The sequence below is a fragment of the Protopterus annectens genome, chromosome 5.part0 (genome assembly GCF_019279795.1).
Source record: "Protopterus annectens isolate FY-2018-M chromosome 5.part0, PAN1.0, whole genome shotgun sequence".
NCBI classification, from domain to species: domain Eukaryota; kingdom Metazoa; phylum Chordata; order Ceratodontiformes; family Protopteridae; genus Protopterus; species Protopterus annectens.
Window position 1 is genome coordinate 303,168,214 of NC_056735.1, and position 13,500 is coordinate 303,181,713.

The 13,500-nt window shown below is 44.9% G+C and overlaps 1 protein-coding gene across 1 annotated transcript in view; it reads left to right on the forward strand.

The window, feature by feature from the left end:
• Nucleotides 1-13,500, forward strand: part of SMS (spermine synthase) — a 676,859-nt gene that overhangs the window by 380,477 nt on the left and 282,882 nt on the right. The window contains exon 8 of the mRNA XM_044072287.1: nucleotides 3,350-3,464. Within this exon, the coding sequence (XP_043928222.1) occupies nucleotides 3,350-3,464 (115 nt within the window). The remainder of the gene's footprint in view (nucleotides 1-3,349; nucleotides 3,465-13,500) is intronic.

Sequence of the window (13,500 nt, forward strand, 5' to 3'; positions counted from 1 at the left end):
ATTCTAGCTTTGACTTTCTCATTCAGGCTTACCTTCTCAGTCACAACTCGCAGATACTTGAAGCTGTTAAACTGTCCAAATATTTTCATATTTTCCCTTGTATCTTAATTTGCACCTTATTCTGTTTCCTTGTTTCCTGCCATGACCACTGTCTTGTCTATACACAATATCATGCTTTGCCTTCAGTTTTGTATCCCAGTCCCCTGTCTTTAATGAAGTAGCTGTTCAAAGTCTGCTCATAGACGCACACGGTCAGGGTTTAGCACCTTTGTTAATCTGTCCCCTGTGACCTGTTTGCTAATGTAGTTCCCCAGTATGAACAGTAGTTCCCCAGTATGAACAGTGGTGAGCTCTAAGCCGAATCCTGATATACATCCAAGAGTCTGAACCCTGTTCATACTTACATAGCATGCAATAATTTTACCAATGTTTCCAGGCCTTCTAACCACCTCAGGATTACCCAAATCCATTACCCAAATCCACTTTCTTGGGACCTTGTCATATGCTTTCTCCAAGTCTATGCATGCCCAGTTGGACTTTTTTCCTCATCTCCTACTTCTTCTTCACAGTTTGTCTCACTGAGGGCATCAGGTTAGTTGAACTGTATCCTTATCTGAATTTGAACTGCTCATCTCCCATCATGCTGTCTATTACTGTGCTTTTTCAATCACTGTGTGCTGCATGTTCATTCAGTTGGACGGGTGTTTGATATCATTGTACTGCCTGCAATTGCGAATGTCTTCTTTATTGTTGTACACACTAGCACTAGAATGCTTACTCTCTAGTCTCCTGGGATACACCTCTCTTCATAACCATGATGACTTTGGTCAGAAACTATTCCTCCTCTGACTACAACTAATATCTTGATCATTCATCTGAGCCAGGTATTTTCCCTAACATCTTCTCTAGTGCACTTTGTATTTCAACTGTGGCATGTTCTCCTTCCTGTGACATTAATGGGCAGTACAGCTTCTTTAAGGCTTTCTTCATACAGATGCTTTTTACTGTAGCATTTTTATACAGAAGCTTCTGGAAGTACTTATTCCATCAGTTTTTTCATCATTGCCTTGCTGCTGGAGAGCTTCTTTGTGCCATCTGCTTAGTCATTTTCCATGAGCTAGTAGAGTTTCTCTGATGTTTTGTTCTTTGTCATTGTGACTATTCTCTTAGCCTTTGTTAGCCATCCAGTATACCTTCTTAGACTGGTCCATCTTTTTTGTCTTTCACTTCTTCCTGCACCCCTCCTTTCTTTTGACAGCTTCCTGGACTTCTGCATTCCACCAACAACTTTCCTTGTGTACAATATTCCTGTCCTGGTCCAGCCATATCTGAATTTCATCTTCACAAATGTTTTTCAGAGACTGGCTTCATAGTAAGTTTATTAGGCATTCTCGTAAGGCGATCATTGAGAAACCTAGTCAAATTTCCCAAATTTCAGTGGTGTCTGATTAAGCGACTTTCTCAGAGTCATACAATAGGCAAATCTTTTCATCTTTGGCTTCACCTACTCCTCCATATTGCCAAGGAGCTAGAGATCTAAGTATTTCTTTAATTCATGTGCTTTTCTTCCAGTCAACTGCTGAGGTCTTCAGCCTAGTCTCTGTTGTCCTTGGACCCTTCTCTGACTATGGTTTGCAGCTGATTGTGGTTATCAGTCTTTTATGCTGGAGGCTGACCATTTTCATTAACGATGACTGCTGCTTTTGATTTGAGACACAGTGGTATAATGTTAAAGGTAATCATGTACATAAGGTCCAGAGTTCGAGTCTAACCTCTGGTCACTGTATGTATGGGAATTGCATGTTGCGTATGAGTGAGTTCTTCCAACCTCTCTCAAAAAAGGGAGAGAACAGCATTCAGATATTCTTATCTGCTGGTAATGGTGAGTCCATAAAGTTTGATTTCTTGCTTTTACCTTTCTAGTGGCCATTACTTCAGTGGAGATGTGAAGCATTTTTTTCATCTTCCATAAAGACAGTTACTTTTTAGAAGCGTAATAAAAATGAAAGCAATTGACCTTTAAAGCTGTCCCCATCAGAGGACTTTCCATTCAGTAAAATAAGTAGTGACTTGTTGCTAGACTTTTAATGTGTTTGCAGAGCTGTTTCAGATTTGACTTTGAACTAAAGTGGATTTCTGTTTTTAATGCCCAGATAAATGGCTTGAGAATGTGGTGTGTATTTGTGTACATCCAATCATGCCATCTCTTGATGTTCTGTTTTTTGATACTTTCCTTAGAAAGAGCAGGTTAGCCATTAACCAAGACAGGTCTTGTAAGCCTTGGCTGTATCATTGTATGCCCATTTTGTTTTGTTTTTTAGGAAAATGGGAAAGGTGTCTTGGCCTAATAACACCTAACTACAACAACGCTGTTGCCATTTCTCTGTAGTGTTTTTGTTCGGAACTTCTGTGTTGTTGCTTCTTGGTCCAGGGTTCATATTTTCTTCTAACATCACTGTAAATGTTTAAACCCAGAGCAGATCAAACTTAAGAGGTAGCCTCATTGTTGGCAGTGTTTAGTAGTTTGTATCCTGTACCCTTCCTATAGTACTCCCTTGGAGATATTTTGATGGAGGTCCTGTTGACTTTGCTTCAGAGAAAGCTAGACTGTTATGTATATGTAGGCACTAATTAAGATATTTTTTGTCAGGTGGCTTGCCTTTACTGTCAGAATGATTTGAGCCTTATCTGTGCTTATAAGCCTCTTTGAACCCTTCCTGAGTTCATTCTTGTCAGTTTCCTTGAATTGTGTTGTGAAAGAACTGAGGTTTCAAGGGTTTACATTGGCCTCTGTTGGTGTTCCCTCACAATTTCAAATGACTGCACTGCATGTTTGTACATTTATAGCTTTCTTTGGAGCATGCATATGCGTATGTATCTGTCTGTGGAGCTTTTCTCTGTGCACCTTGACTGAAAAGAGGCTTTCTGCCCAGTCAGACTTTTCCAGTTAACAGAAGCAAGCAAGTGAATAATTGTGTTCCGTCCTTGTATCGTTGCAGCCTCTAGTGTAACACTGCTTTGAAAATGTTACTGAAGAGTGCTACTGGGGAGTGATAGTAATGAGGGCATTGAAGATGTGAACTGGAGACAGCTGCACAACCCTCTGTGTTAATGCTATGATGACGTTTGAGAAGACATGCATTGCATATGTAAAGTGTTAGAAGCCTTTGACTGAAATTGTCTCACTGCTTTTTTGTTTTGCAAAATTGCCGCTGCTCCTAAAATCTTGGGCTATAAATTGCTGGTATGCCATAATGAGGCAAAGCTGCTTCTCATGTTAAGTTCTTTTCAGGTAAGTGTCACTGTTGTGAGCCGAAACATAATTTGAAATGTGCATTGTTTTTTTCAGATTTTAGTAGAAGATTGTGTTCCACTGTTGAAGAGGTATGCGGAAGAAGGCAGAACATTTGACTACGTTATAAATGACCTCACAGCAGTTCCAATTTCTACTTCTCCTGAAGAAGGTTAAGCATTCACCATTTTTTTTTCAAATGCTGATATTCCGTTAAAGCAGTATATACTTTTGTCATACGATATAATCTTCAGTGGTATTCAAGTAGAAGATTAGTGACTGTGTAATATTAGATTACTGGGAACCCTAGAGTACGTAGTTGTAAATGGCTGTGATAATGCTTCTGTATGGTATTTGACTCGTGCATATCTGTGCTTTGATTGCATTACTGTTGCTGCTGTTGCACAACACTGCTGAAATCATCTAAATAATTTAACATTGCAAAACCAGTTTGCTGTTTAACAGCATTTTCTCTCTTTTTTCAAGTATTCAATCCCACTGCCTGATAACAGCAGAGTACTGTTTTCTAAGGAAACCTGTAAACTTGTGTAATATCTTGGCTCCATTGGTGTAATGCCTGCAGCAACTGTATAACAGACTGAACCATTAGTAATTTCAGTGCCATTGCAGTCCTTACCTTTATATGAAAATGGACAAACTGTGATGGCTAGATACTGCCAGTTTTGTTCTTGCTGGTAGCCTCACATTTGGGAGTATGGGTGTGGCTGTATTCATTTTTGTCTCCCAGGGATGTGTGTGTGAACCGCTATGAATATGGGGCTGATTATCTCCACCACATGTGGGATAACCTGTGATATTTCCTTTTGCTTTGTGCTGACTGATAAGAACAGGCAGAGTTCAAGCTCTGGAGGAACATTTGAAACATTTAAAGGATTTTCTAACAGTACTTGTAAGGTAGAATCGTGGCAACAGCTCTGGGCAAAAACATGATCTTGATGCTCTGTGTCCTTATTCATCACAGATGGGTCTTGGATCCTAGCTGGCAACTTCTCAGACAGATCTAGAGCTCAAGCTCCTCCCCTCCCATAATCCCTTGCTACCTTCTAATCCTGCATTCTCGTTTGCCGCTGAAACGCTTCGGATGTGATCCAGACTAGGGCTGCCTCATAGCAGGTAAGTGCTTACTTGAGGTTTTCTTACCTTTTTGTTATCTTTTATAAGTTATTTATATACCTCTATTGGTAGTTAGTTTTAACTCCCCTTCCGGTTGCTAAATATTTTAATTTAGTTGAGATCCCCCCCCCCCCCTTTCTAACGGTAGTACCATTTCCCACCCTTTTTTGCTTTAGGGTAGTAAAAAAAAAATCTTTATCCCTTTGTTTTGTTTCTGGGGGTTAGATTTCTATAGCTTGTGTGTGTTGAGTGTGATTAGCTTGACATGGCTAAGAAACCCTCCGGTTTAAACAGATTCTCCTTATGCAGTCAGAAGATGCCATGTTCCGACTCGCACAAGAAGTGTCTGTACTGCTTAAGGTCGGCGCACCTGCAGGCTGAATGTGACATTTGTGCCGCATTCAACCCCAGGGCCCTTATGGAGTGCTGCAGTAAGCTGTTGTTGAAGGGCTTAGTTCAAGGTGATCATCTGCCCTTGGACTCTCCCTCCAAGCCCTCTCAGGAACCGAAGAAGAGGCTTCCCCCTCCCTTGGAGGGGCGTCTTCATTTCTTTCTAAGAAGCCTAGGCTCTTGGACCGCAGATGCCCAGATCAGAGCCCAGCCTGTTAGGCTTTGGATCAGAGATCCACCTCTCTGAGAGCCTCTGATCAGATGGTCTGATCCAAAACTTCGGCAGAGAGGAGGCCTTCAGATCTGAGTAGGTGCAAGCTGTCCCTGGATCCGACACACTTGTCGGATCTATCCCGCACGGCATCTAAAATTTCAGATCCTGCTGGACTTTGGAATCTGACAGAACTGTTGGAGCCCATTATTATCGAGAGTTATTTTTCCTGATCATCTACAAAATCGGATCCAACTCGTCAGTGCAGATCCCTATCTCAGGACCATAGCTAGATGGACTCCAAGGTCAGATCTCCAGCTCTGTCAAGCCACTCATCAGCTATGTCCAGATCCTCCTGAAGTCTCCTTCCCTCAGATATGGATAGGATGATGAGTTTTCCTTAAGGCCCAAATTTAGTTGGGCTTGCTGCCATCCTGGCCCAGGTGGCTAGGGGACCCTGTCCATCTGCAGGACTCCACACTCCTCTTCCAATCCATCTGGTTTTGGAATGTCAGGACCAGGGGATTTCTAGTGAGAGGCCGGTCAGGTACCCCCCCCCCTTCTCGACACCATCAGGGTTCCTGGCTAGTTACGTTCCTCTAACCTTGGCGGAACAGGCTGCACTTCATCTGCATGAAGTCTGTGCGGATTCACTGGGGCTGGGTTCGGGTCGGGATTTTTCTGGCCATTCCCTTCCCTTGAGGGCTTTGGTTCTGGACAGCTTGGGGCGGATATCATCAGGAAGGCTTTGGTGCTGCGTCAGTGTCTGTTCTCCCTTCCCAGGTGGCCCTGGCCACTGGGAAGGGGGGAGAGCATCGTCCAGCCCGTCCACCTTCCGGGTGGTAGAGAGGACCTTCTCCAGTTTGGCAGTTACCTCTCCTTCTCTAGGTCCTGCCCAGCCACTCTCCAGTTTGGATTCTGAGGCTTCCTCATCCTTCCAGGGTCAGCCCTCCTGTGAGCGCCTTCAGGCGGGCACTGCCCCACTTGGGGTACCCATCCTCTTCTGAGTCCTCCCCTGAGCCCAATGTGGAGGAACCCCCTCGTAAGAGGAGGTACTTGGACTCCCCCAGAGAGTCCCTAACTGAGGACATAGATTTTGAGGAGGGAGACCGATCCCCCAGACTTCCACCGGAGGAATTTACCTTCGCTGTCTTTGGACTGAGAGCAACTAATCACTTGGCCCATTTTACCCAGCTTCAGTGGGATTTGGTTTCAGAGCTTACTACTTCCCTGTCACAGTTGTAGCCTTCAGAGTCTCAAACTGGTCTCTCCAAGACAATCTACCCTAACCTCTTTGGCTGATACTTTGATGAGATTGATCTCCAATACTGTGGAGGTCACCTCTCGAGCGGCAGACAGTGGCATTTGTATTTGACGGCATACCTGGCTTTGCCTTTTCAGGTTTGCTTTGCCCTTTAAGGCGTCTTTCACAAACTCCCCCTTTGACGGCTCCACCTTGTTTGGACCATCTGTAAAAGAAGGCAGGAAGGCAAGACTCTTTCCGTGGTAGGGATCAAGTTTTCTACTCCCCAGCAGTCCTTTTCTAAGAGCCAAAGAGAAAGTAAGAAGCTTTGATTCCTGAGGATTCAGTCTTCCTTTCAGGATGCTCCCCAGGAATTCTCTTCTCCAAGCTGGGGCAGAGGATTCAATGGCAGATGCTGTCGCAGATGCAGAGGGGGTCCGTAGAACCAGGACTCCCGGGAACTCCTCGGAGAAGCCCTTTCAGCGTTCCTGAGATGCTGCCCAACTATCTTGCCCTGGAGGCAGTCAGGGGTAGATTCTCCTTTCACCCACTAGCCTGAACAAATCTCACCTCAAATCAATGGTGCTAAAAATTATTTACAGGGGTTACCCCATTCCCTTTTCTCAGCCCCCTCCATTTCTAAAATTTCTCAGACATTCCAACCCGCCAAAGGGAATTGGCCTATCTCTAGGTTCAAGACCTTCTTTGAAAAAGAACCATTCAGGAGGTCCCAACAGGTCGAGAGTCTGCAACTTACTCTCACTTCTTTTTGGTGCCAAAGAAGACCTGGGGACCTACATCTGATTTTGGACCTCAACGAACTAAATCTGTGTACAAAAGTCCAAGTTCTGGATGATCACAGGTTTTTGCATTGGGGACTGCAGCACCAAGGTCAAATCCCATGGCTGGGATGGATCCTTAATAGTAGGCCTAAGAAGAAGCACTCCTTCCAGAAAGGCTTTGCACACACTGTAAGAAAAGGTAGGCTCATTATTAATATGGAAATTAGATACAGCACCCAACTGTAGCTTAATGGCAGAAAAACTCTCCCCATTCTGAAAAATAGAAGATAAAAAGAGCAAAATATCAGGGATAGGGACTGAAAAGGGATCCAGATTTCTTTGTTTGGCCCAAATGGAAAACCTTCTCATTTAATGGAATATACCTTCTTTGTAGACAGTTTTTGAGAAGCCAAAATAATGTCCCCCACCGGGGAAGGAAGCCTGGACTGCAAAAGGATTACTGAAACTGGAGAAACCATGCGGTTAGATGAAGTGTCTGGAGATTGGGAAGTGGAAGCCCCCAGGGATGGGGGAAATAAGATCCGGAGAGGGATCTATTATCCAAGAAGGATACTTCAGATGAGACCTCAGGAAGGAGAACCACGCCTGACGAGGTCAGAAAGGGGCAATGAGGATGAGAGGGGTCATCAGGCGATGAGCTTTCTGAAGGACTATGGCTATTAGAGGAATGGGAGGATAAGCATATAGGAGACCCAGAGGCCAATCATGAACTAGAGCATCTCTCAGTGACTCCCCTGCTGGGGAAATCAGGACAAAGAAATTGCTGCATTTGTGGGTGACTGGGGAGGCAAAGAGATCGCAGCAAGGACCAAAGGTCGAAGACTTTTCTCGCTACTGAAGAATTCAGGGACCACTCATGAGGACTCAAAATGGACCTGCTGAGTCTGTCAGCCAACATGTTAGAACTCCCGGAAATGTGAGTTGCAAGAAGAAAGCAGCTGGAAGACATTGCCCATTTCCATACTCTCATGGCCTCTCTTCACAGAGGATAAGACTGTGTTCCCCGTCGCTTGCTGATATACCAAACAGCTATATTTGTCTGTCTGAATTGCTACAGTCCTCAGAGGGAGGCATTCCTAAAAGGCTTGCAACATTAGAAGGACTGCTCTCATCTCCAGTAATTTGGTCTCTGTGGGGGACCATGTGCCTTGAGCCGTCCTGCCCTGAAAATGCCCCCCACCCCACCCCAACAAGGAAGCATCCGTGGTCACTGTGGCATAGGGCAGGGGAAGACAAAATGGCCTGCCTAGACATAGATCCTGAGACTAAAGCCACCAAATAAGATGATTCCTGCACATCTGGGTCAACTTTATTGTCATGGACATGGTTGAGATAGAATTGACCATTGGACTGCCAGGGTCCACTGGAAAACTCGCATGTGATACCTGGCGAGAGGGACTAACTGAATTACAACCGTCATTGAGCCTAAAGTTTGGAGGACCAAGTCAGCCAACAAGCATGATAGATCTGATCTTGAATTAGCTGTACCCTGTGGGGAATCGGTGCTGCAGTCTCTGATGCAGTGTCCAGCTGGACCCCAATGGACTCCAGATTTTGGCTTAGTACTAGATTGGATTTGGGAAGATTCACCGTGAAGCCTAAAGACTGGAAAAGACTGGGCATATCTGGTGGCCAGAGATAGTTGATGCTTCGTAGGAGCTGTGAGGAACCAATAGTCCAGGTAAAAAAAACCTTGCAGGTGGAGATGCGTCACCACCACTGCCATACATTTGATGAACACCCGGGGGACTATGGTGAGTCCAAAGGGCAGGACTCTGAACTGGTAATGATTGGCACCCAACCGAAAGTGTAAATGTCTCCTGGAGCGTCGGTCGATGTTTATATGATGGTACTAGTCCTTGATCCACTGAACACATCCAGTCATCCTTGCACAGGAGATGCAGAATGAACTGAACAATTCATGTGATATTCCTTTCCTGGAAAATGGCTTTTTAGTGGCCATTACTTCTGCCAAGTGGGTCTTGGAACTTCAGGCTGTGTGCATTAAGCATCTTTTCATGGTCTTTCATAATGACAGGATGTCCTTTAGAACAAATCCTTCTTTTCTTCCCCAAGTGGCCTCTGAAGCTAATAATGTGTCGATTCAACTACCTGTTTTCTTCACTAATTATTCTAATAAGGGAGAATATATGTTTGCATTATTTAGACATTCACACGCAATTATGTTTTTATTTATAAAAGACTGAGGGATTTAAGAAGTCGGACCAACTCTTTGTGGCCTTCTCTCAAAACAGGAGGGGCCTGGCAATTTCCAAAGTGACTATTTCTAGGTGGATTGCTAGTTGTATTTCTTTCATTTATGCTAGTAGGCATTTAGTTACCCAGACCAGATGTCCTTCAAGGATGCATCTGCAGTCCTTACAAATGGGTTGTCCTGTCGTCAGGCAGCCCTTCGGTCGGCCGGATTCCAAAGTCTGGGTCTGGCCTCGGCTGGTGTCGCACTTCACCCGACGTCATCACTGCAGGTCTTCGGGTATAAAGGCATCAGCCGACGCCATTTTCCTCAGTCTTTCTTGCCGCGTGGCGCCCGAAGCAGAAGCTGTTCGCAAGTGCCGGTCGGTCAGATCCAGAGATTACTACTACCGAATACTACTTGAAGACTTCTAAAAAGCTAAGTACCCCGTTGGGGACTCTTTCTTGCCTCAGCCGATGTCAGAAAAAGTGAATAACTGTTTAACTTGTGGGAAACAAATACCTCATAAAGATTTCCACTCTTACTGCTTACCTTGTTTAGGCCCAGACCACGACGTAGCAGCTTGTTTAGCCTGTGCTTCCTTCAACCGACGAACGTTTAGGCGTCGGTTGGAGTTTGCTGAACAGTTTTTCGGCTCAGATTTTGCGTACATTATGCCGTCGGATCCTCCGACTACTCAAATTGTTAAGAAACGCAAAGAAAAGGACCGACACTCGCGGTCCGCAGTTTCGGCCGAAACCACGGTTAAGCAAACCGCGAGTGTCTCTGTTTTGGCCGAAACCGAGCAAACGGGTCAATCTTCAGCCGAATCCATGATTACTACCGAGGCCCCTTCTACCTTAGTTGAATCGGCCTCTGAAGTTTTGCCTACTACTGTGGTTTCTCATCCCTTTGGATGTCTCTACCCCTGCACGTGGTGCTGCTAGGCCTCCTGCAGCCATGTCTATAAAGGCCTTTGCCAGGGCCAAAGCAGCCAAAACTGCTAAGTCTGTGCCTGTTAAGCCCCCCTCTCACAGGCCCAGTTCCAGTTCCCAAATGCTTACTCTGGCAGAGGATCTCATCTCTTTAATAAGGGGATCCCAATCTCACCCAGACAGGGCCTCTCAACCTCCAGAAAAGAGACCTAGAGCAGAGCCCCCTGAGCCAGTGTCCTCAGATGACTCTTCTGATGATACAGACAATACAGACCATCCAGAGGCTCCTTTTTCTACTTATGAAGATTCCGATGCTGAAGAATCGATTCCTTCTGCCTCTCCACCAGAGGAATTTTCCTTTGGGGAAACCTTACATGCCATGAGAGAGCAATTCCAATGGCAGGGACAAGATTTCTCAGATTCAAGAAAAAGGCTTAGGACCTTTTTACACTTACCGCAACATAGGCCTTTAGCTATACCTCCAGTTCTTCCTGTTGTGGATGATGCATTTAATGATGCTTGCACTGCTCCTGAGGGCCTCTCAACCTCCAGAAAAGAGACCTAGAGCAGAGCCCCCTGAGCCAGTGTCCTCAGATGACTCTTCTGATGATACAGACAATACAGACCATCCAGAGGCTCCTTTTTCTACTTATGAAGATTCCGATGCTGAAGAATCGATTCCTTCTGCCTCTCCACCAGAGGAATTTTCCTTTGGGGAAACCTTGCATGCCATGAGAGAGCAATTCCAATGGCAGGGACAAGATTTCTCAGATTCAAGAAAAAGGCTTAGGACCTTTTTACACTTACCGCAACATAGGCCTTTAGCTATACCTCCAGTTCTTCCTGTTGTGGATGATGCATTTAATGATGCTTGCACTGCTCCTGATACTTTACCTCCAGCCCCTGCTAAGCCCGATAGGTTTTACAGGGTCCCGGACACTCATCACCACTTATACAAGGCTCCTTTTGCAGATCCTGAGACTATCTCCCAGGGGCCTAAGGCAGTAGCTTCGACCTCAGCGAAAAACCCTCTCCTTCTGAAAGGGAATCCAGGTCCTTAGAGAGATGGGGTAAAAAGTATACACCTCTGCTACTCTCTCAGCTAGAGCTTTGAACTGTCAGTTTCATATGATCCAATACCAAGAGTTTATGCTTGATCAGTTAACTAAGAAACTGTCCTCTGATGATTCCATAGATAAGAAATATGTTCTAGAAATGGTGAATAACATTCAGCAGGTTAGTAACCATTCTTTAAAATGTGGCTATGATGCACTGGAGGCTTCATTTAGATCAGCCATGACTGGCACAGTTATAAGAAGGCATGCATGGTTGAAAGAACAGGTCTTGCCGGATCATGTTAAGGCAAAGCTATTAGATGCTCCTATGGATAAGGTCAGTCTATTTGGTTCTCCTGCCCAACAGGTAATGAAGAAAATGGAAGAGAAGGCAAAATCTGTACAAACAGTTAAAGATTTCTTACAGGTTCAGCCCCCAAGGTTTAGCAGGAACTGGCCTTCCAAAAATTGGTCCTTTCCAGACTCCTCTAAAACTCAGAGAGGCAGGAATAGGCGTTCAAGAGGCAGAAATCAATCCAGAGGAGGTGCCTACAGGGGACGCCAGTGGCAAGGCAATAACCAACGAGGCACAGATACAACCACTACCACTGCAACAGGACAATCACAGTGACTTGGCTCTGACACCGCCTACCAGGGAACAAATAGCAGCACCCTTAGGCGGAAAGTTAGCCTTATTTTCAGAAAACTGGAACTATATCACAAGAGACAAGTGGATTTTGCAAACTATAGACCAAGGCTACAGGTTTCATTTCCACACTTTACCAGTAAAAAGAGGAATGCCAAACCTACCACCAAATCAAAAGACAGCAGCTCTAAAACAAATAGCTCAATTAACAAAGATGAGAGCTGTGGAAAGGGTACCACCTACAGAACAGGGCAAGGGATTTTACTCCAGACTCTTCCTAGTACCAAGAAAAGAGAAAGGTTGGAGACCTATTCTCGACCTGTCCGCTTTAAACACATTCATCATTGTTCCAAAATTCAAAATGCTGACCCTACAGCAACTTCTTCCCATGCTGGGCAAGGAGTATTGGCTGGTAACTCTAGATCTCAAGGAGGCATACCTGCACGTCCCCATACGACCAAATTGCAGAAGATACCTCAGATTTCTTGCAGGATTAGAGCATTATCAATTCTCAGCATTGCCCTTTGGCTTATCTACTGCGCCCAGAGTGTTCACGAAATGCCTGGCATCAGTAATCGCTCACTGCAGACTTCAGGGAATCCAAATTTATCCATACCTGGACGACTGCCTGATACAAGCAGACAACAAAAACAAGCTGACAAGACTTACAAAGAGTCATTTGCTTACTACAAGCCCTGGGATACACAATAAAAGTCAAGACTGATACCATCCCAAACAAAAACATTCTTGGGTGCAGAATTGGACACAGTAAAACAGATGGCATTCCTAACTGCAGAAAAACAAGAACAACTTCCTCTTTTCTTTTTGGCATTAACAAAGCAGAACAAACTAACAGCAAGGAAAGTACTGCAGGCCTTGGGCTTCATGGCATCCTGCATAATCCTGGTCCCCCATGCCAGACTGCATATGAGAAAGCTACAGTGGTACCTAAAGAATTTATGGTCTCAACACAAGCACAGCTTAGAAACCGAAATACCACTAATCCCATGCCTGAAACAAGAGCTCCTATGGTGGGCTCAGGCATGCCAGTCAAACCCAGGTTTGTCCTTCCACAGCATTCAACCAAGCCAAACCATCACAACGGACGCCTCAGACCTCGGTTGGGGGGCCCACATGCTGGACAAGTGCATTCAAGGCTTATGGACTCCAGATCAGCTGCACCTGCACATAAATCAAAAATAAATGCTGGCAGTAAAACTAGCAATCCAGAATTTCAGACCATTCCTCAAAGAAGGCCAATTGATGATAAGGACAGACAACACCACAGTCATGTGGTACATCAACAAACAGGGAGGCACTCATTCATACCCCCTATGTCGAATGGCTCTGGACCTATGGAATATGGCTCTGAGTTACAACATTCAGTTACAGGCAATATTCGTACCAGGAAAAGAAAACATCCTAGCAGACATGTTAAGCAGAACTACCTCGGATGCTCACGAATGGATGCTACACCCGGACATCTTCAAGGCCATCACAAAGAAATGGGGAATGCCACAAATAGACCTATTCGCATCCCCACTCAATCACCAGCTCAAGAAATTCTGCACAAGGACATACCACCCACTTGCTTGGA